The sequence below is a fragment of the Mangifera indica genome, chromosome 11 (genome assembly GCF_011075055.1).
Source record: "Mangifera indica cultivar Alphonso chromosome 11, CATAS_Mindica_2.1, whole genome shotgun sequence".
NCBI classification, from domain to species: domain Eukaryota; kingdom Viridiplantae; phylum Streptophyta; class Magnoliopsida; order Sapindales; family Anacardiaceae; genus Mangifera; species Mangifera indica.
The window spans coordinates 4,682,194-4,705,077 of NC_058147.1; the positions used below are offsets into that span (position 1 = coordinate 4,682,194).

The following is a 22,884-nucleotide window of genomic DNA, read 5'->3' on the forward strand; positions in this document are numbered from 1 at the left end:
ATGAAATTTTCAAATTGAGAAAGGTAAAAATAATAAAACTTTAATTTTTAATTTTTTTTGGTTAAATAATTTATTTATCCTTAATTTTAATTAAGATTTAAAATAGATGGATGAAAGTTTAACTTTTCAAACTATAGGATGTGACTTGGAAATTCACCTAAACTTGGGGGGAGTAATTTTTGGCCAAAGTTGGCGTGGTTAGCGATGGTTCTTGAACAAGTGGAGGTGAGATGGGCACGAGTCGCTCTCTTCTTTATGGGTTACGGAGCGGTGGTGGAAAAGTGACAGCAAGTGAAAGAAAGAGACACCTCAAAAAAGCTGCTGACACTCACAGCATACCTAGCTGGCTCCTTTTCCAAAGTCTCGCTAGTGTCAGAGTTGTGGCACCCACTTGTCATCCATCTTTGACTCTTATCGCTCATATGGGAATCTAGGTGCAGCCCCCTTACAATGACGTTTCTTTGCCTTCACAATCATCAACAGATCACTCATGGATTTACAGTCTTCATACGAACTTTTGTATAAATTTAACCCTGAAAATCTTTATACTCTGACCTTTCTGAAATGAGGGAACAATGACCCCCTTTTGGTTGCAGGCTCATCTACATGCCACCATCGAGTTGGCTTGTTTTTGCTTACACGGGATTTTACTTATCACCAAGGGAGATTTAAATTGATTAATAATTAAATATTTTTAAAAAACTGCGGAAGATAAACAAGAAGCTATTCTGGACCAACCAGAGCAACATTTATTTCTTTTGAAATGTCACTAATCAACATTGATGTCTTATTAAAAATAATAATAATAAAATAATATATATAATTTTATATATAAATAATAATATATTTTTATATAATTAGATATTATTTTATTTTAATTTTAAATTATTTAATTATACAATAAATATATTTATTTATACAACCAAACTGGCCCCGCAAAACACTACTACTGGGCTTTATAGAGGCTTTGCACCCAGGAAGTAGAATTAGAGGCCCACTGTTGTTGGGCTTTCTCCGGTCATGAATTATTATTGTCTTCTGGGTTTCCAATTCAAAGAACAGAAACCGGAAAAAACCCTTAAACCCCTCTTGCCTCAGAGCGCTATAGTTTGTCTTCGCCGTTGTGCCAAACCTTGGAAATTTCATTTTAGCTGTTAAAAGATTGATACAAAATTGGTTTCGATTTGATATAAGCTAATTCAAGCGTTGATCGAAGTGAATAGGGAAGAAAATGGCTTTGGGGCTTATAATAGGGATAGGAAGAGCGATGCGAAGGAAACGTACATCATCACTTGACATTCTCTCGTCGAAACGCGCCCCGCGAGATTATTACAAGGGAAAGAATTGCAAGCCAACTGGTTTCCATACTCGCAAAGGTTCGATTGTTTTATTCCCATTTCTGCTGAAATGTTTAGTTTTGATAATCCTGGGCTTTAGAAGAGTAATGATACTTGTTTGAGTTCAGTGGAACGTACTGAAAAGTTATGAATAGAAAAAAAAATTTTTTTTCTCTTATTTCCTGATAATTCAACTGTTTCATCAAAATTTATAATTTTACATGCTCACAACATTTGTAGTTTTGCACTCGTTGATTTAACTGGGCAATTAATGCAGGTGGGTACGTCGTGGTGCCAGAGAAACTGCCGAACTATGTGGTTCCTGATTTGACTGACTTCAAGGTTCTCGCATTCTGATTTTTTCTTTTTCTTTTTGTTTTTTATTTACCTGTTGCATTAAGATTTGTATGTGGTGTGGATTGACATGTATGAGTTTTTCCATAGGCTGTGTAACTCCTATTTAGTTTTAGAGCGAGAAATGCTTTGCAAAAGATGGTGTTAGTTCTCTTCAGTAATTCATAGCTGTAGAGATTCAGTTTCAATAGAGTTTGTGTTTGTAATCAAGAGGTTCATGCTTCAAGCATTGAGATTTACCTCGAATTTTGAATTAGGTATAGAATCTTTCTGAACACAGTTATTGAGGATTTTGAATTCTGATCACATGAAACACTACGGATTTTCCCTCACCCAAAATTCCTTAATGGATTGATTAAGGAATTTATGCCAATGGTGTTCTCTGTTAACAGTCAAATAGAAAAGTGTAGATTTCTGTGCCATCAATTCATCTTCTGGACTTCATTTTCTTGAAACTTTGAGCAATTATCAAACCAACCCATGGCATTCATTCATATAATGCATTGTGCAAATTAGTCTCTGTATTTATTAGGGAGCTCCAATTGACACACTTGGATCAATTACCTGGCTTTCTCTTGAGTTAGGTTTCTGAAGGTGGATCTAATCCGATTAGCATGACCTATTCTTGGAAGTAGAATTAGACATTTAAATTTGATCTTGTTCTTGATGGACCTCTAATCTAAGTATGGCCTGGAAATGGAAGTTGCATATTTGACACTGCTTACTTATACTTGGAAATGGCTTTTTTTTTTCCAGCACAAGATTTGAGGTCTCATGTTAGTAAGCTGTTGGATAATTACTTAATTGATTAAGTTTGTTCATGCAGCTCAAGCCATATGTATCTCAGTGCCCAACAGAAGTCAAAACGGCTGAGGCTGCTGAATCAGCAAAATAAGTGATTGATCTTTTCTATATTGCTGCATTCCTGTGCAAGGTATTCAAGTTAGCAATGACTCTGTGAGTTGAAACTTTAAGGGACACTTGGTAGTTTCCATGCTTCTCTCCTTGTTCCAGAAATCTGAACATTGTCAGTTATTTGTTTAATTATGATTGTTTAATATTAGCTTACTATAGTGGAAACAATATAAAGAAACTTCTTGAGTTCCATAGGTCATTACGTTCGACGACATGGATTAGATTGAAGGGTAGCTTGCAACTACTTTTCTCGTTAACATAATAGCTAAGTACTCCCAATCAATTTCGTTATTTCTTTTGTGATTTAGAAATCCATATTTTACACTTGCAATTTCTGCAAACGGTTGCAACGACGGCATGAGATAAGTATTGTGTGGGGGTTGGGATGAGACGGGAGGTCATTTTCCGATTGACATCAAAACAATAATGAAGCAGTTGCCTAGTTTTTACATGTGTGGATGGGGAAAGATGTGAGCTTTGGTTAGTGAGGGTTAGGCGGATACAGATACAGATGATAGGGCATGGAGAGTTTGTGGATTGTGGCAGGGAAGGAAAAAGAATGGTAGACCAGTAATAGTTGTTCCTACCAACTTTAATGGCTTTACATGCTCTTTTATGCTATATTTCCAACCGAAACCCCTTGATTTACGTTTGAAATTGGTGGCGATAATAGAGAAAGAATCAAAGCTGTCAGATTAAAATTCCATATCAAGACACACTTTTAAGTCATTCCGTGATGGGTTGCCAGCCTTCCTCAATATTTAAAAGGGTAAATTACATTTTCCTGCTCTTCAATTATATATGACACTTTTTCTTTTGACCAAAAAACAGGGTTTAAGATAAAATTGTAATTTCATCATCTATCATATTTGAAATAAAATTATAAATAATAATATTATAAACACAAACAATAATATATCATTATATGATTGTATATTATTTTATCTTTAATTTTTAATTATTTGATTACATAATGATACGTTGTTGTTTGTGTATATAATATTACTCAATTATAAAATAACTAATTTATAATTCATATTCAAACATTTTAAACATTATAATTTAGCCATTTAATAAGTATGAAAACTTGTATTTACATCCATGAAGCCATTGTCACAATTTAATTGTAATCTCACTATCATCGATGTTGAAGTCAACGTTGGATAGAGTGGAAAATATTAATATCAGTGGGATAAACTCTAAAAAGTTGCAATCGATATTAGAGGGGGTTGGAAAGGAGGAGATCAACACATGGAGAGAGTTATTATATTTCATCAATGTAAAATAAATAAACAAAAGATGAATAGATCAATGTTAGAATTTTTTATAGAGATCAAATCAATGTTAGGAATAATTTCAAAGAAGACAAAGATACGGGTGAAAGAAAACGAGGAGAAGATGGTTTCAATGTAAATTTAATATTTAAATTTTTTTAATATTATTAATTTGTGGTGACAGAATGATTTTTAAAAAATTATATAATTAAAGATAATATAATAATTTCATATCTCAAACACTATATAAAAGATCGAGTTTGATTTTGATCCTAAAAATTGTAATTTACTTTAGTCAAAAATTTTGAAGTTTCATAATTTAGATGTTCTACTTCTTTCACATTATTATTATTTTTTGTAACAACGAATTTTATCTGAACTGAATTATGATTTTTATAAAATTGAACTAATCACACTAAATACCGCAAATTTTACAATTGTAAACTAGGTTTAGTCAATTTTATCTAGTAATCCTACTATTTCATTTTTATTAAAAATTATCTCAAACATATTGAATTTGATTATAAAATAGACAAATTTTTAACCCAATTTAAATGGATTGGGATTGTATTCTATTGTCGTAAATATAATATATATTTTGGAATATAATATATATTTTACTACATCCAAAATATAATATATATTTTAAAAAATATACAATAAAATCATCTCTATTTTATTAAAATAATTTTTTTAAAAAAAAATAATTTTAACTTTTAGATTTCTTAATAATCCATTCTCAATTGCCCTAAAAGATGTATATAATTAACGTCTAAAATTAGTTAAGTAATTTAAATGTTTTAAAATATAAAATATGAAATCGACGTGGAAGTGACCGGAAATCCTCATCCATTAACTTCCCCGCGTTAACGTTCGGTTTTCAATTTTTTTATTTAAAAAGTTGAGCTTAAATTTATGTTCATCGTAGGAAAAATTCCTTTCTTCCGTCATTGAAATATTCGTGGCAAAATTTAGTTTGTCAAGGTAGGAAAAGACTTTTTTTTAATTGATTTTACTCTGCTATAGTGTAAAGAAATTTTAACAGGAGACTACGTGGCAAAATATTATTGGTTGCACCGAAAGAAACCAGCGCATGCACTTACGTTGGGGAGGACATATTCCTTATTCCCAGAGCTTTTGCCGTGAACCGACGTCCCGTTTTATACGTTTCCAACATGCTCTTCACTAAACGCAGTCGTTTAATGTCTTTACAGCGTCCACGCCTGCCCTTTGTCCTTGTGAATGCTTGATTTTCCACGCCGCCCAACAGAAAGCTTTGGTCCCATGCTCCCCATTCCACGTTTTATAATTTACTTTTACCATCAGAACCGCCAACTTAAATTATCAACTGAGCCCCACTCAACTCTCTTTCGAATCTCAACCGTTCGATTAATCTCTGCAACCAACTTGTCAAACTTTTACACTAACCGTCAAAATAGCAATTTAAATGAAAAACCAACGAAGCTCCCATGAACTATCGTGGAAAGGAGCCCTTTCCTCTGCTATATATACTCAAACACTTGACCAACCAAGCCAAAAGAAAATAAAAAATGTCGACCCTTATGAAGAAATCATCAAAGGATGTTACTGGCAAATCCAAGTCTGATATAATTCGCTGCAAAAAGCACCCTAAACACCAGCAATCACCTGGAGTTTGCTCGCTTTGTTTAATAGAAAAGCTCTCTAAGATATCAACTTCAAGCTCTTCTCGTGTTTATAGTTCTACAATGGAGTCTTCCTCATCTCCTTCTTCATTATCGTCTTATTATTCCTCTTCAGAAGCTTCTTCTTGTGCCTCTCCAATGCATCGGTATCGTTTCACAACTGAGGGGAAGAATAATATTTCTTTGCCCACTTTGCTATTTGGTAGCAAAAATGTTCTAAAAAAGAGTAGATCATTGGTTTTTGTTCAAGGTAAAGAGGGTGATCAGCATGACAAGAAGAAGAAGAAAGGTGGGTTCTTGTCCAAGTTACTTCGGCCAAGAAGTAAGAAGGTGGAAGCAGGAATTGCACATTCTAGGACTATAAGAGGGATCACTGTTACCAGCTAATTAAACCACGAATGGTGATCTCATCATGGAGTTCTCTTGTTTTTTTTTTTTTTTTGGTTTTCTTTGATCATTCTTTTTTATCTTGATAGATTAGAATGTAGTTATAAATTAAACTTGTACAACGAAGAAAGATAAAGAGTATGTATGGATATATAGAATTCTACAAACATGTAAAAAAAAGGTATGTTTTGTGTACAAAATATACGTAGTGATCTCTTGTGGGAATATGAAGAAGGCGTTTTCACAGTTCTTGTACCTCTCTGTTAACTTGTACCTGAGAAAATGAAAATGGATCATTTTGCTAATACCTTCTAAGATTTTTGTGGGTTACAGCTAGTCTGATTCAAACTGAGTAGGGTCAAATTCAAAAGTTGAATAATTGACTTAATTTAAATTTATTTAATTTAAATATAATTTGAGTTTAAATTAAAAAGTTCAATTCGTTTTAAAATTATGTTACACTTTAATTAGAAGGAATTTGGATTGTTTAACTTACGGGTTAGATTGATTGTTTAACTTAATTCATACTTAATTTGTAATTCAATTCTAATTATGTCAAGTAATTATTAAATGATATCATTTTATTAATAAGTAATAAATTCAAATTGAGAATCTAAGTTATGTATTCAAACTATAAATTTAAATTGAATTTAAATTAAATTATTTTTATTTGAACTAAACTTAAACCACTTTTAATATTACTTCAATAAATTTGAGTCAAACAATTTTTCAAATCAAACTTAAACCGAAAAATATTCAGATTCTATTTCATTCGTGCACACCCTTAGTAACAACAAATAACATTCTATCAATAATAATATTATATGTATAAATAATAATGTATTATAATATAATTAAATATTTTTATTTTTAATTTTTAATTATTTATTTATATAATAATATATCATTATTTATATAAAAAATGGTATATATAACATTTTTCTTTCTGTCAAATGCGCATGCACATTGCCTTGACCCCCGATCCAAGAAAGTTCTTTCAGATCAGCATTATAAGTTTCTAACTTTGAAGCAGTCTACTTTGATTATCTTGCACCGCTCTTGGAGACGAATGACTTGTTAAACTTGAAAAGCATGTATGGGACAGGTGGGTGAGAGACCCGGCATGCAGGGAACAAATTCCTAGCAACTTCCTGATGAGAGCTTAAGGCAAACTGTACAAGCTGGCACACGAAATTTGAAAAATCAATTCACAGCTAGAAAATTTTAATATAATATTATTCTAATGACCATTTATGTTCAAATCTCTAGGCTTAATTTTTTTAAAAAAAAAAAAAGAGTGAAGATTCAAGAAGTTCACATGACATGACATCTGATGCTCCGACGAGTGTAACATGTTCAATCTTTTGAATGATGAAAGAAGCCACGAGGAGGCTTCAAAGGTACTTCTGCCATTAATTTGCAACCCATCTCCATTATTCCCCTCTATTTATAAATATATATATAGAGTTGTCTCCACTAAAAGTAAAACTAGGTGAATTAAATCCTTTGATGGGTAGATGCCATGCCAGTGTGCAAAGATGCAGTTGTTAGCCTGTCATTCGCGTGACACCAGTGTCTCATCATTCATCAGCATGGCAGCGATGAAATTCATCATATATCTATCAACTTTAATTGTTTTCAATACTAAAAATATAAGCTGCAGGATAACCCTATTCTCAATAAAAATTCTAAGGGTTGATAAAACTCATAGATTCAAGGAGAAGATTTAAAATTATTCGTGAAACTTTAATTTAACTGATTTAATAATTAAAATTTTGATGATTATATTTTCAATTTATTTATTTAACTAATACGAATGATATCTGATAACCCAAATAAAAGAATTCCCCTACCACAATATAACTGCATATTTACTTAAAAGGTCTGTGTATAGTCCTGACAGTGTAGAGAGTACCATGCATGGAATATATTATGCTGTGTTTCCTTTCTTAACGTTCTAGACAATACAAGAGGTTTCATGCTTACCCATAGATTTTGCTTGGATATTGCAGAAGTCCCTTTCATCGATTCACTAAAGGTGTTAAGTGGCTTTAATTAATGGCTGCCCACCTAAACCTAGTATTAAATTCCAAGAGAATATTATAAAACTAGTCATTTGTCTCGGGTTTGGCTTCCAACACGTGATTTTCTATCGCCTTGTAGTCCAAGTTTTCCCTGGTTTTAATTACAATCAATTAATATATATAATTTTATATATAAATAATAATATATTATTATATAATTAAATATTATTTTAATAATCTAATTATATGAAAATATATCATTATTTATACATAAAAATTATATACATATAACTACACTATTAATTATATGGCTAGCCCATTGGAATGTGGCTATATTCTTTTCATCACTTCATCATAAAATCATAACCGAGCAAATGTCAACTTTACTTTCTTTATATTTTTTCTAATACATGCACCAAATTAACACATTCTATGATAATATAAAAAATTATAAGAGTAGCTCATTAAACTATCTATTTTTTCCTAGGATTGACCCCCTATAACCTTCTAATTCAAGTTTGATGAAAGTAGATTCATTTATAAACTTAATTTTTTTATCACTTTTCCATTCAAAAATCCATTTCAACTTCTTCGATTCTACTTTTGGCCAAAATTTGATGACATCCAATAAATCAACTTTTTCATTTTGAAGATAGATAGGAAATAAGTTATTTGTGATTGTTCCTACTTTACATTATACAAATTTTACGATAAATACTTTTGTCAATATCATTACTTGAGGTTCAAAGATTTTAAAAATGTTGTACTTTTAGGTGTATAGGTAATTTTTTTTGAAATTATAAAAAAACCCAATTGAGGGAAAATTAAAAAAAAAACTATAACTAAAGGAAATTATATTAACCCCTATTAGGAATAGTAATATTATGCATAATATTTTCCCTAATTATAGGGGGATATTGTTAGTTTCCATAGTTTTTGGGTTTTCCTCTTTTTATTCCTAGTTCTATGGTTTTTGTAATTTTACCCATTTTACACATACTCTTAAAATCAGGTTGTTACACAATTTGTCTAAAAATCAATTTTATATTATGCAAATACATTATTACTTTTTTCGGTCCTAACCACATTTATAACTAAATCACGAAAAAGCATGCAAATAAATCATCAAATTCCACCTGGAAACTTAAAATCATAACTTTTTTTTTTTTATTTTCAAATATTTTACTAATGTAAAATAACACATATTGCTTGATTTTATTTTAAGATTGATCTTAATTATTGGATTCAATGATTTTTTTTTTTTTTTGCATGATTTCATGTTTCAAGTCAAATACAGGCCAAACGACTATTTCCCACCCAAGGTTTAGCATTTTCACAAATGTCCCCCCTTTAACTATGGAAACATCAAACACCCATCTATAGCCGATTAGATTTAACAAAACCCAAACACCTGTAAGGGTAAAATCGTCATTTTCACTATAATATTAAAAATAAACTAAAATAGAATATAATTTTGCCCCCCTAAACTTTAAAAACTAAAATTTTTCCCCAGCCTAAATTTTAAAAAATCACAGTTTCACCCTAGGGTTTGGTTTTGAAATCTCCAGCGGCCTCTCCGGCTCCATTGCCGATGGCCTCTCCCTCCCGAAGCAACCTCTCCTTCCAACGATCTCTTTCCCCCCATTTGGAGGTCCGATCGACGCCGGAGATGCCTTGGGAGACGAAGAACCGACGAAGTTCTTCGTCTTCCTCGACGAAGTTCTTCGTCTCCCAAGGCGTCTTCGACGTCGATCGGACCTCCAAATGAGAGGAAAGAGATCGTCGGAAGGAGAGGTTGCTTCGGGAGGGAGAGGTCGTCTGCAATGGAGTCGGAGAGGCCGTCGGAGATTTCAAAACCAAACCCTAGGGTGAAACTGTAATTTTTTAAAACTTAAGCTGAGAAAAAATATTAGTTTTTAAAGTTTAGGGGGGCAAAAAGAGATAAAATTTTTAGGCGTTAGGGTTCTGTTAAATCTAACCGACCATGAGTGGGTGTTTGGTGTTTTCATAGTTAAAGGGAGGACATTTGAGAAAACACTAAACCTTGGGTGGGAAATAGTCGTTTGGCCTCAAATATATTGTCAATGAAACTTTGAGTTTCATAGGTTGAGATTTATGTCATAGTTTTTTTTTTTTTAACAAGTCTCATCCGAATTAAACTGTTTCTTTGGGATCAAACTAATCACACTAAACAGATAAATCTTGGGTTCAGTAACTAACCCTATAGTCACTAGATTGGGAATAACTAGTATTAAAAATACAATCAAATCAAGCTCAGCTCAATTATTTTTGAGCCAAGCTCGAAATCAAACAACTTGAGTATTTACTTAAGTCAAGTTTGAGTAGGTTGTTACTCAACTTGGTGAGCTCATGATGTAATCAAGAAATAAGGTTTAGAAATGGCAAAGTGAAGTAACAGTACAAGCCTTGGATCCATTTGCAAAAAATCTAAAGCTTTTGAAAGATTTTCCAATGCGTTCATATAGATATTATCAACTTTGAATTGGATACATCCGCTTAATGACAATAAATTAGTCCTTAAACTTTTAACCTCACAAACCATATTGCATTGCATGGTTCAATCCATGAAGCATAATCAAAACGTTTTTGTAAAAACAAGATGTGATTTTAGCATTGAAAAAGATTAAAGTCTTTTAATAAACAAGAAATAGAAGTTTTGATCAATTTTGGAGTGGATGAAACTCTGTGAAGTTCATTGAAGAATCACTTTCTTATACAGTCACCAAGGCTTCATCAATGGTGATTTTCTCCATGGTTTCATCACCAAACGAGAAAATAAAACCATCATTTGTGGGAAAATGATTTGGCTTCTTTGGTTCTAAATTTGATAATTGATTTTGAAAAAAGCATTTGCCACAAGGTTTCATGTGTTTGGGAAATGTTTTTGTGAGGGAGATTGAATGTATTGAATAGTTTATTGTATTTTTTAGTCAGGGAGATTATGAACTTGTCTAAGTTTAAGTTTAAAATCAAATGATATTTGACTCAATTTGTCCTAAAGTTTATAAAAGGACCACATATGGGTCAGCCCATATCCTTTGCCCAATTCGGATGAACAAAGTTTGTTACTGATAGGCCATAGCAAAGTTCAGCCCAAGAGTTTCTAATTCTAACACAACAATGCCAAAATCAGCGCTTAGTTGCCTAGTTGCTTTCTATTGGTATGTGTCATTGTTGTAGTTGTAGACCGCACAGCTAACGGGCTATTTCATCCTTGTCCGGTGTGTACTGTAAAGTTATCTTAGCACCTAGTGGACTGACTGAGATTGATCACCCAATGAGCATCAAGGTGTCTAGGCTGCACTGCAGCGTCCAAACAGAAAACATGTTTTGTTCAGCGAGCTAGCCTAGCCCTGGATATTTCTTGTTAAGCAGTCAGCATTATGATGAGTTGTACTTCACCATTTCATTTAAGATCAAAAAGAGAAAACAAAAGGAAACACAAATAAATAAATAAATATAAATAATGTTTTGGGGCGATATAATTTAAGAGCTAACAACCACCCTACTCATAAGTAAAGCTAAAGAACCTTCATTAAAGGTGATTGAACATCTACTACTTGCAGAAGAAAATAATGAGCTTTTGACATGCTACAACCATTAAAATGGCTTGGCAGCTCTCTATCATTTCATTTCATTTCATAAATGGGATTGGTTGGTCGCTCATAATCTCAGTCAGGGCAACTACTTTGAATTTTGTGTTCTTGTATTTCCGTTTCAATTTTCCTGCAATTTTAGAGCCAACAACCCATAACTCGCATGTAGTCGACTTGTTCACTGAATTTTATATTTTCATTCTAACTATTTTATAATATTTTTTTTATTTTTCTCATTTATTAACTGTTGAAAAACACTCATGGAAGCCAATAAACATGAAAGTAATGATCGATAAAATTAATATTTTTTTATGATTTCTCATCATCTCCGGTAACTTTGCTTGTCCTCTAATTTTTGTCTTAATTTTTTGACTTTCCATAATTTTTCAAGGGCTTTGAGTAAACATCATAGAAAAAATTTCACTAAATATCCTTTTTATTATAGTGGAAGTGGCAACTTCAATGCCTGAAATGTGAATTGTGGGTTGGAAGAGAAACAGGAGAACGTATTTTGCTAGAGCAAGTGCTTGTGATGGTGGAAAAAAGATCAAAGAGAGATAATTCATTAGTGTTGGAGAAGAAATTGATCGAGAAGGAGAAAATAGTGAGGTGATGATGATAGAAAAAAAGTGTAATAATTCATATAATCTACCAAAGGATGACATAAATAATAATACTATAGTAAATGTAATTTTGGTTAGGACAACTAAACTTATTAATAAAACTCATTCATCTTTTTTTTTTTAGAGTAATTAACAAATTCGAACCATTAAACTAAGTAAATTAAAATTAAAATTTTGATATTATTAAAACCAATTAAAATCTATATTTTTTATATATAAAATCTTACTTTTTATCATCTAAATTATCATTTAGAAATATTGGATAATTTTGTTTTTCACGGTCTATTTAATTTTGGTGGGTAATGAAGTCTAAGCCAATACGGTTTCTGAAAATAATAAATAAATAAATAAATAAATAAATATATATATATATATATATATATATATATATATATATATATATATATATGCACACACACACATATATCTGGATTTGAATGAGATAACGCAATTACGGACCCACCAACAAATCTTACGGTAAATCAATGGATTATGGCATTTTGTTTGTCTACTAACACAAAATCAAAGTCTCAACAGCGACAACGCCGCCTCGCTTTTAGCAGTAATCACTGAAAACGCATAATTAAGACACTCTACTACCTCCTCATTTTTGTTAATGGCTTCGCGTCGTCGTTTTGCACTCGCCAAGTTTTTTTAGACACAGTGAGTGAGTGTTTAAATAACAACACGAGATGCAAAGGCGAAGGAGAAGACTGGTAGTGGTACTTAGGAAGTTGATAATGTGCGCAGTATGCGTAATATCGCTGGTGGCTCTTCTGTCCGTACACGTCCGTGTTTTTCCTTCTTCTGAAGTTTTAGACTTCTCTGACCCTTACAAACTCCCAACTGTTACTCAGGTGTCTTTCTTTGTTAACTAGATCTTGTTTCTCTTTGCAAACTGTTCTCTGTTTTTTTTTTTTTATTTAATCAATTTGAATTTTAAGAAAAAAACCTAATTTCTATTTTTGCACTTTCTAGTATAGATATTGTGATTCGATTTGATATATTTGTCAATTTTGTTTTGCAAATTCTTGTAGCATACAGAGCAAAGCTGGACTCAAGAGTTTCCTGCACCTCATTTTTCCAAAGCTCCGTTACCTTCCCGCAAGGTTTCGATATTAATATTTAGTGTTATAGATTCAATATTCAGGTCGTTACGAGTTTTTTTTTGTTTAAACAAAACAGTGGAGCAAATGAATTTTGTCTTTATTTTTTTAGTTTGGGGCTATGGGCATTGACGGAATGAATATGATTAGTAGGATTGTATATAAATGATGCGAAGCAGTCATGTTTCTTTCATGTTTTCACTCCTTTAGACTTGACAGTTGGATGGTGCTAGTGGGAGTTCGGATTTTGGCAAATTATGGAAGTCTCCTCCCAATCGCGATTACGTGCATTGTGTAGACCCTAGCCCTAATTATACATGTAAGGAAGAGGTTTTATTTTAAATGGTCTATTAGACAACTGCAATCCTGTGTGCTTATTTAAAAATTTTCTTTTGTTTATCAGCTACTGCCCCGTCTCGTGGTTTTCTTCTGGTTCATACAAATGGTGGTCTCAATCAGATGCGCGCTGGGGTTTGTATTTTGTTCTTATCTATGCCTGAATCTTATAAACTGTTTAATACTTCCAAGTATATATTCCAGTAAATAGAAAATTCTTTGCTGTGATTAGTGAACTGAGAATTTGTAAAAGACACCACATGGAATGTTCTGGCGAAGAATTTTGTTTTAAGCTATTATAAAAGCATATGTAGAGTTATTTATGATTTTATTGTGTTTTGTTTTATTTTTCTCCTTTTTGAAATTAAATTGTGGTGGTAGAGTGTAGTAATGTATCTTATAATATTCTGTTGTGATCATTTTGATTTTGTTTATTGAAGTCATGCATGTCATCCCTTCATTGTATTGAGAAGCAACGTATGATTAAATTGATGTGGTAGTGAGCTTGGAAGTGGACTTTTCCATTGTGTGGGAAAAAAAACCCATTGTTAAAAGTATGGCCTCAATTGCTTCTTCATCTTCTTCTTCTCCTTTTTCCCTTCCAAATGTTATGAGATGGAGTGTGGAAGTCTTCTCTCTTTACATGCAGGGAGATATAATCCAACTAGTTTCTTACTGTGCTGTTAACCAGACTTAAATTTATAAGTTTTGGGTCACTGAGTACAGTTTAAATTCTGAGTTACAGATCTGTGACATGGTAGCTGTAGCCCGTATCATAAATGCTACTCTTGTAGTTCCAGAGCTTGATAAACAATCATTTTGGCAAGATTCAAGGTTCCTCCCTATCTTGTTATGATTAAAAGTTTGACTGTCTTTTGCTATATTAGTTTCATCATGATCAATAACATGGTTTGTTATTCTTTTCGCTGCAGCAACTTCTCTGATGTTTTTGATGAAGATTATTTCATTGATGCTTTGGCTAATGATGTAAAAGTCATAAAAAAGCTTCCCAAGGAATTTGCTACAGCTGCCATAGCAGTTAAGAATTTTAGAAGCTGGTCTGGTATGGATTACTACCAGGATGAGATAGCTAGCATGTGGGAGGATTATCAGGTGTGTCTCTCAAAATGATTCAGTCTGTTCTGCCTAGCGGTTTAACGGTGTTCTGGATGCAGTGATCTTGTTACAAAATTACTGTATAGGTTATTCGAGCTGCCAAATCTGACTCTCGCCTAGCAAATAATAATTTACCTCCAGATATTCAGAAGCTCCGTTGCCGTGCTTGCTATGATGCTCTTCGATTTGCAACTCAAATTGAAGCAATGGGAAAAGTAAATAATTACTTTGAACTTTTTAGTCCAGTTTTTGAAGTAGCTATATTTCTGTTGTGACCTATGCAATGATCACATTTGAAAACTTTTATTTCATTGATGCTGTAGTTGTTGGTGGATCGAATGAGATCTTATGGTCGTTACATTTCTCTACATCTTAGATATGAGAAGGACATGCTTGCCTTTAGTGGATGCACACATGATTTATCATCCATTGAAGCTGATGAACTACGGACAATAAGGTCTGAGATTTCACTGTGGGTGGATTTACAATGATCAGTTCAATGCTTCTTCATTTGATGATGTGTCATTTTTTCATTTAGTTTGATGACTGAGACATATTATTTGTATTACACCCGTATAACAATTTTTAGAGAAAATACTGCCTACTGGAAAGTGAAGGACATTGATTCGGAGGAACAGAGGTCCAAAGGTTATTGCCCCTTAACACCAAAGGAGGTTGGAATTTTTCTTACAGCTCTTGGGTACCCCTCAAACACCCCTATATATATTGCTGCTGGAGAGATATATGGGGGTGATTCTCATATGGCTGATCTGCAATCCCGCTACCCCATATTAATGAAAAAGGTATTGCTTGTATCTTTTGTGCTAATGTTTGACTTTGTTAAACCTTTGGAAGGCCTTAAGAGGTTGGTTGTGCACATTGATCCGTGACACCTTGAAACTTAAAAATAACTTGATGTAGAGTGTTGAATGTGCAACTGTTAAACATGATCTGCACAGTTGTGCATTCAAGATCATATCCAGATCATTAATGAGTTAACTAATAAATCATACAAGTTCCCAGGTAATGAATATTGCTCAATTATTCTACTAGGACAACTCAGAAATCAACTTCATTCCCGGGTAATAAAAATGAATTAAAATTAGGCTATGATATTTGGGAGTTCAGAATCACTCCTCCTCCAGTGGCAGACAAACGTTCTTCTCCCTTTCACAAACACACAATAATTGATGCAAGAAGAATTAGTTTTATCTCTAATATTTTCATTTGTTGATTTCTAGACGAAGCATTAAGAAGCTGAAATCTTAAAATGTTGAATATTTTCTGTTGTTGGTTAGCATTTTGGTTCATAGACATGATTGTTTTGCAGGAAAAATTGGCATCTGTTGAGGAGCTTCAACCATTTGTCAATCATGCATCTCAAATGGCTGCACTTGACTACATAGTATCAGTCAAAAGTGATGTGTTTATTCCAACATACTCTGGAAACATGGCGAGAGCAGTTGAAGGTCATCGTCGTTTTTTGGGACATAGGAAAACTATTTCTCCAGACAGGTTAGGTATAGAGAGCATGTCAAATTAACTTCTATTGCCATTCATGCGTTGTGTATTGAAGTCTGTTTGTGTTTGCTGTGTCAGGAAAGCACTTGTTCGTCTCTTTAATAAAATTGAGAAGGGAACTATGAAAGAAGGCAGAAATTTAGCTAATCGGATCATTGAAATTCATAAAAGACGGTATGTCATGAGTACTTTTTATGAGAGCATTAATATATTTATCTTTGGGTTGTTAATTAACTGGCTAGCTTTAGTTTCTTTAGGAGACTGCTTTGCATAAAATGATTATTAGGTGTTCTATGAAGACTTCCTTTTGTTGGTGCTTTGTTGGATTATCTACTGTTTTGTTTCTTAACTTTGGGTCACGGCCTATCATATGTTGGATTGAATCACTCATGATTATGAGTAGCTGCTAAAAACAAAGCTTTGGTGGTCTTATTTACATGGTTCCTTCTTGCTGAAGTTAATGTAGATTGGCTCTCTTGGTTTGCAAAATAAGGTGACTGACTATTGAAAATGATAACTTTTTTAATTGGAAAATTGGGAGAGGTCTTTTATAATTTGTATACGTGGAGCTAATTCAATCAGGTGATGTCACACTTTTGGTCCAAAAAGTCAGTGCTTAGTGGTATTGAGCCATTCATCATTTCATGGGACATGAGCTTGATTATGGAGCCAGTGTGCATGTCATATTATAATCAAGTATTGATGTGATCAAGATTATTTATTTTCATAATACTCTAGAGTTTACGTTATGATGAGTAACTCAAGCCTTTTTTTTGTTTTTTTGCTCTTTGTGTTGTTCTTGCAGGCAAGGATCCCCACGAAAAAGAAAGGGCCCTATCTCTGGAACAAAGGGCATGGATAGGTTTCGCTCAGAAGAAGCTTTTTATGTGAATCCCTTGCCGGATTGTTTATGTCAGAAGGAACTACCAAATGTTAACTCATTTTTTAAGTAGATTAGTGGCACCTGGACAATTCCTGCAAGAAAGATCCCCTAGCTGGTTGGTTGGCAATTGGAATGGATTATCTGGTCTTATAGTTTATTCAAGACCTGCTAGCTGATTGTGCCATTTTAGATGCTTGGGGTGCAGAATGTGTATATCCGGAGTTTAGATAGATTTTGTATATCCAATCAAACTATCTGTTTTTATATCAAGCGAAATGAACACAGCATTAGAGTACTGTGTAGCGATAGGAATTGGATCATTGAAGATATGATTCCATTAAATTACAAAGGCAATATTTATATTCTTGGTGTTGGAGAAGTTGGCTAAATGTCAAAAGAAGGATAAGGAATGCATGATGTAAAAATGCCTCAAGAAATAAAGTGCTCTTACACAACTATGTATTTTGTTTGTTTGTTTGTGGCCATTGAATGCTGCTACACTGATGAGTATGTTGCTTTCTTTCTGCATTTAAACAAAGGTGCCAAACAAATCTGGAGATCTGGATATCGTTATATAAAGGCCTTTAATCTATAAACCTTTGTTAAATAATTTAAACGTGAATGACTGATTATACACTATGGTTAGACTTGAATCGAGTTTGATCTTCTCCAGATTTGAGTGAAACGAAATGAGTTTATCTCAAAGGTGATTTTGAGAGAAATTGAGTTTTGAGTTTGATTTAAATTTGAGTTTTGAGCTCAATTTGATACTGTAATCAAATAAAAATAATTAAAACGATGTTTTTATATGTATTGATCAAAATTATGTCATTTTAATAGATTTGTATTAAAATTTTTAAGGCTTGTGAGTTTGATAGGTCGATTACATGTAAAACTCAAACTTAAAAATATATAACTCTTATACTTGAATTTGAACTTAAATAAATTCGATTTAAATCCACCCTTATTATACAGCATTTTCCTTGTCTCTTGAAGATAATAATTGCCTTAAATCTGTAATAAAAATCTTTTTTATAACCTTTTTGCATGGAATGATGTAGGATCCGACCCGGGCCCATGAACATTTTTGAAGAGGTGTCAAGTCCAATATAAAGAAAGAAATTTCAGGAACCGATCCGAGTCATCAAAGATAGGATAACACATATCATGCAGAGTCCACTCATATAATCCCATTGTAGGCCCACACTTTCCAATCCCTGCACTGCATTCGTAAACAAAGAGCTTTGCCTTGCATTACTTCTGAAAATTTGAAAGAAGAAAATCAAGAGACAATGAGTGTCTCCTTCCTCTCTACACTTCCTTCTCTGGTTCCCATTGTTTCTCTCAGCACTTCCATTTCCACTACCAGACTCTCTGCACATGCTGTAAGTTTCTGCATTTTTTTAACTTTTTGGTGATTGTAAATTCTAAGTGCCTCATTTAAGATGGTTCTCCATATCTAAAATGCTGCGATTTGGATGTTTGTTTTTGTTTTAATTAGAGTAATCAGGTTGTCATTCGTTGTCATAAACTAGAGACTGATGTTCGTGAGATTGGTTTCCACAGAAGAGATGTTCTCAAATACTTTGGTGCTACAATTGGCATGGTGAGATCAATCTTTCATTTCTTTCCTCTGTTTATTGCATTTGTCCCTTTTATTTATTGAATCACTGAAAAAAAGGTGGGAAGTATTGAATTTTGTGCTTCTTATTGGCTTATCACTCATCATTCCATTGCATGATACTGAGTTCGCTTTGTTTTTCTCCAAACAATGATCAAGACGGTTCAATGTCTAAAAGCAAATTCATAGAGTCATCTGCTAACATGATAAATTCATTGGTGTTTCTCTGTTTGCAGTAAATATTTAATAGCTTTTTTTTATATATATATATATATAAACTTTTGTTTTTATAGGAAAATCTGGAATGCATATTACTTGATACATGCTGGTAACATGGCTGTAGTTCTAATTGTGTAATTTACAAAGTAGTCATCTACAAATTTACAATTTCAGGTTTATACATCATCTTTAACAATTTTGTAACTTTATAATTAACATTGATGCGATGATGAGTTTGTGCCAGTTGTGGTCCCTCATTAGGAAATAGGAGCAAGCTCTGGATCATTCATTGAAATGGCAAGTGCTGCTGATTTGATACAACGGAGACAACGTTCTGAGTTTCTCTGTAAGTTCTAAACACACCTCTTCCCTTGCTTAAAGAAGTAGGAGTCTGGTTAACCAAATTTGTCACCTTGTTCTTAACAGCTAATGTTAAGGAGATCCTCCTAACTGCACTACAGGTTCGTTTATTGTTCATTTATGTGTACTGAATTAGTATTGGTAAATATATGCAAGGACCTCATATAGATGTGCTTTAGATTCCATCAATTGGTCAACGTCCATTGTTTTCACTTGTTTGTCTGTAAATATTTCAGGGGAAACAAGATCTTATCCCTTCAATTCTGACTTTGGCACTGAATGATGCCATGACATATGATAAGGTCAGACAAAGCCTATAATTATTTTAAATTTCTTGGATATAATAGAAATTCTTAGCCATGGATGGGGAAAGAAATAAACTGATGTCATGCTGTTAAGCATGTAGGCTGCAAAATCTGGAGGTGCAAATGGATCTATACGGTTCAGGTATTTGCTTTAAGTAGCATTGTCTCAAATAGTTTGCTAAGCTATTATTGATCAAGCGTTTTGCCATCTTAGAGGAACATATGAACGGAATAATATGTTTTTATGCTTTTCGTGATGATTTTTTGAAATAACATATTTTTTACAAAATTTGGGTTTTATGAATTTTCTGTTGCTTTATCAATCAAGCTTTCTCTTTCACTGCAATACAGCAACCCTAGTTGTGGCTTACTAAGTAGTTACCTTTTTCTCTTCTGGAATTTTCTTGCCTGAAGCTCAGAGATAAACAGACCTGAAAATAAGGGGCTTTCTGCTGCTCTGAATTTAATAGAAAAAGTGAAGAAGGAGATAGATTCATATTCCAAGGGTGGACCAATATCCTTCGCAGATCTGATTCAGTTTGCAGGTTATATATATTAGATATTACCAAGTTTGAGCTGAGCACCATGCTATGATTGTTTACTTCAGTTTCTGTGGTGTGCTTAGAGTGAAGGCTACTATCCCTGACTCAGTTTTCTTCATTATATGTAGCACAAAGTGCCCTTAAGGCTACATTTCTGGCAACTGCTATCCGTAAATGCGGAGGAAATGAAGAGAAAGGGAGGTTACTATACACTGCCTATGGTTCAAATGGACAGGTTAATTTATTCTTCTGTGTGTTGTACATTTATTTTCAACATCATTCCTCATATTATATGTAGTTAGTGAAGTCTCTCAATGTGATGCAAGAGATGGGTAAGGAATGTCCTACATTAGTTCATGCAAAATTTTGTTGCTCAAATCAGTCGCTTTTTATATAGGTATGTCCTGCATAAGTTTGTGTTGACAGTCTAAGCAGAGTTACAGTGATTAATGAAATTATGGTCTTCTTTGACCAGAAGATAATATATAGTTGTCAAATTTTCTGAACCACCTGATAGTTGAGTTTCTACTATGTCATGTTGCTGCAATTACTTTTTCTCAATTTTTTTTTTTTTCCTTTTTCAGTTGCTTTGTAAGGGCATTCATGCAAAGCCATGGCCATGGCTTCTCCTTTGGCCTTAAAGAAAAGAATCATTATATTTTATTCTGCTTTCCTTGCTAAGTTTTATTACTGATAATGTGTAAGCTGTTGTGCTACAGTGGGGCTTATTTGATAAGCAATTTGGAAGGACAGATACCCAGGAGCCAGATCCAGAGGGGAGGGTGCCCCAGTGGCAGAAAGCTTCTGTACAGGAAATGAAAGATAAGTTTTCAGCAGTCGGCTTTGGTCCTCGCCAGGTAGACTCTCTGTTAGTCACAGTTGCTCTTTTATGGTTGTGAATCATCATGAATGAACTTAGGCAAACACCCCCGGAAGACATTTGCTAAGTAAAATGTAATATAGTGCATCTACAATATCCAAATTTGAGAGGATTTCCTTATGTTTAATTTATGTTCAAATCACTCAAGAGATGTCTAATGCTATTCAAACAAGTTGTGGATAGAATTCATCAGTTGCCAGTATGGTTCATCAAATAGTCATGTCTGGAGTTATAGCATGTGATTTTAGTTAATTTTTTGGCTTACATTCCGCACTTAATATAAATCATAAAAGGGGCAAACTTGAAGGGTTGCAATAACATTGATTATACATTTTGGTAGAGGAATTCCTTAACAGGTGGATGACCATTTGTAAATGGCATGCTGAATTCACCATTCTAACGTTCATTCATCTGGCTCTTTGTAAATCCTGTCTTGGGCAGCTGGCTGTTATGTCAGCATTCTTGGGTCCTGATCAATTAGCAACAGAGGCCTTATTGGCGACTGATCCGGATGTTACTCCATGGGTTCAGAAATACCAACGTAGTCGAGAAACAGTTTCTGAGACAGATTACGAGGTAAGTTTGCAGATTTCACTATTCTTTTTTCTATTAATAAAACTATGTACACAAATAATGACACATCACTATATGATTGAGTGATTTTATATTAAAAATAACGTATCACCCAATCACATAATAGCATGTCATTATTAGCACACAAATTTGTTTTTATTATTTGTGTTAGTAGTGTTACTTTTTTTCTATAGTGGAACACTAATCATGAGGTGCTAAACATGCCAACCTCCTCTCTCACAGGACAAAATTTTGTTTTATCATGTATCTCTGTGACATTACTGGACTGACTTTAATTCCTCATCTCATTTGTGGGATTGATTATTCTACAGGTTGATCTGATAACAACTCTCACCAAATTAGGTAGTTTGGGCCAACAAATCAACTATGAGGCCTACACATATCCTGTTCAGAAAATTGAATTGAGCAAACTCAAATTATAGAGAAGCAGATGATGTTGTCAAGGCAGAAGCACCAATGCATTATTTGATTCCAACAACCATTTTTTTTCAGAGATATGTTCTACAAGCTCTCAATCCGTGTAACAGGTTGATTCAGTAGGTTTTAAAATCTGAACTTGGAATGTCAATAAATCTGGAACTTACCACTGCAGACTCAAAGAATGTATGATTTCTTGTTCTACCGAGTTTCCGGGTCTGATTGGAAAATATACAAAATATGAAGGGTTGTTTTAGCCTAAAGAAGGCCAAGAAATTCAAATTCACTACAACAATCCAGCTAGAATTGGGATTTTCTTTTTGTTGTGCGGTAAGGATTTAAATAATTCTCAATTATTATTTTACTTTTAAATACATAAATAAATATATATATATAAAAAAATATATTTTTATATGATTAAATATTATTTTATTTTTAATTTAAAATCATTTAATCAATTAATAACACATATCAAATATATATTTATTTGTATACTTAAAATAAACATTTATAATTTTATTATTATTAATTTTTTTATGATGCTGGTTTATCAGTCTCTGTGGTGACTACTAATGATTAATTTCATAAGTTTCTCTTGAACCATATTGATCCATTTCTATAATTGTACCATATTATAAAATATATATTATATCGTACAATACGTTTACCATATTATATTATATTATATGTTTATTGTATTATATTAATTTAATACATCTTATAATATGTATCATTTTTTATTTATATTATATCATATCATAAGATATCTGTCATGTATTATAGAACCTG

General features: G+C 32.9%; 4 protein-coding genes across 6 annotated transcripts; all 4 read left to right on the top strand.

The window, feature by feature from the left end:
- Nucleotides 1-1,041: 1,041 nt before the first annotated feature.
- On the top strand, nt 1,042-2,897 carry LOC123229107 (39S ribosomal protein L41-A, mitochondrial-like). Its single transcript, XM_044654690.1, has 3 exons — nt 1,042-1,376; nt 1,615-1,679; nt 2,518-2,897. Exons 1-3 carry the CDS (start codon nt 1,232-1,234, stop codon nt 2,584-2,586), a joined length of 279 nt encoding a protein of 92 aa, XP_044510625.1. The 5' UTR covers nt 1,042-1,231; the 3' UTR covers nt 2,587-2,897.
- Nucleotides 2,898-5,421: 2,524 nt separating this feature from the next.
- On the top strand, nt 5,422-6,248 carry LOC123229691. The gene has a single exon (XM_044655607.1). It carries the CDS (start codon nt 5,431-5,433, stop codon nt 5,929-5,931), a length of 501 nt encoding a protein of 166 aa, XP_044511542.1. The 5' UTR covers nt 5,422-5,430; the 3' UTR covers nt 5,932-6,248.
- Nucleotides 6,249-12,708: 6,460 nt separating this feature from the next.
- Nucleotides 12,709-17,612, top strand: LOC123229693 (O-fucosyltransferase 7-like). 2 transcript variants are annotated; one of them, XM_044655609.1, is made up of 12 exons: nt 12,709-13,052; nt 13,233-13,304; nt 13,521-13,620; nt 13,705-13,772; nt 14,383-14,471; nt 14,570-14,750; nt 14,840-14,968; nt 15,077-15,210; nt 15,343-15,556; nt 16,084-16,273; nt 16,353-16,448; nt 17,080-17,612. In XM_044655609.1, exons 1-11 carry the CDS (start codon nt 12,888-12,890, stop codon nt 16,397-16,399), a joined length of 1,389 nt encoding a protein of 462 aa, XP_044511544.1. In that variant the 5' UTR covers nt 12,709-12,887; the 3' UTR covers nt 16,400-16,448; nt 17,080-17,612. The 2 variants fall into 2 exon arrangements, with proteins under 2 accessions (XP_044511544.1, XP_044511543.1); XM_044655608.1 differs by having other exon boundaries at nt 12,717-13,052; nt 16,084-16,268.
- Nucleotides 17,613-18,342: 730 nt separating this feature from the next.
- LOC123229694 (thylakoid lumenal 29 kDa protein, chloroplastic-like) lies at nt 18,343-22,299 on the top strand. Of its 2 annotated transcripts, none has more exons than XM_044655610.1 (11): nt 18,343-18,542; nt 18,659-18,763; nt 19,259-19,343; nt 19,424-19,458; nt 19,594-19,659; nt 19,764-19,804; nt 20,077-20,207; nt 20,333-20,439; nt 20,924-21,061; nt 21,526-21,660; nt 21,990-22,299. In XM_044655610.1, the coding sequence occupies exons 1-11, from the start codon at nt 18,450-18,452 to the stop codon at nt 22,098-22,100; spliced, it is 1,047 nt and encodes a 348-aa protein (XP_044511545.1). In that variant the 5' UTR covers nt 18,343-18,449; the 3' UTR covers nt 22,101-22,299. The 2 variants fall into 2 exon arrangements, with proteins under 2 accessions (XP_044511545.1, XP_044511546.1); XM_044655611.1 differs by having other exon boundaries at nt 18,524-18,542; nt 19,242-19,343.
- The last annotated feature ends 585 nt before the right edge of the window (nt 22,300-22,884 follow it).

Bases quoted from the DNA above. Each gene is read 5' to 3' on its own strand.
- LOC123229694 (XM_044655610.1), top strand. From the start codon at position 18,450: ATGAGTGTCTCCTTCCTCTCTACACTTCCTTCTCTGGTTCCCATTGTT. The intron at 18,543-18,658 runs GTAAGTTTCTGC...TGTTTTAATTAG, and splicing joins CCAGACTCTCTGCACATGCT to AGTAATCAGGTTGTCATTCG. The intron at 19,344-19,423 runs GTAAGTTCTAAA...TGTTCTTAACAG, and splicing joins ACAACGTTCTGAGTTTCTCT to CTAATGTTAAGGAGATCCTC.
- LOC123229691 (XM_044655607.1), top strand. From the start codon at position 5,431: ATGTCGACCCTTATGAAGAAATCATCAAAGGATGTTACTGGCAAATCC.
- LOC123229693 (XM_044655608.1), top strand. From the start codon at position 12,888: ATGCAAAGGCGAAGGAGAAGACTGGTAGTGGTACTTAGGAAGTTGATA. The intron at 15,211-15,342 runs GTCTGAGATTTC...AACAATTTTTAG, and splicing joins GATGAACTACGGACAATAAG to AGAAAATACTGCCTACTGGA. The intron at 15,557-16,083 runs GTATTGCTTGTA...ATTGTTTTGCAG, and splicing joins ACCCCATATTAATGAAAAAG to GAAAAATTGGCATCTGTTGA.
- LOC123229107 (XM_044654690.1), top strand. From the start codon at position 1,232: ATGGCTTTGGGGCTTATAATAGGGATAGGAAGAGCGATGCGAAGGAAA. The intron at 1,377-1,614 runs GTTCGATTGTTT...CAATTAATGCAG, and splicing joins TGGTTTCCATACTCGCAAAG to GTGGGTACGTCGTGGTGCCA. The intron at 1,680-2,517 runs GTTCTCGCATTC...TTGTTCATGCAG, and splicing joins CTGATTTGACTGACTTCAAG to CTCAAGCCATATGTATCTCA.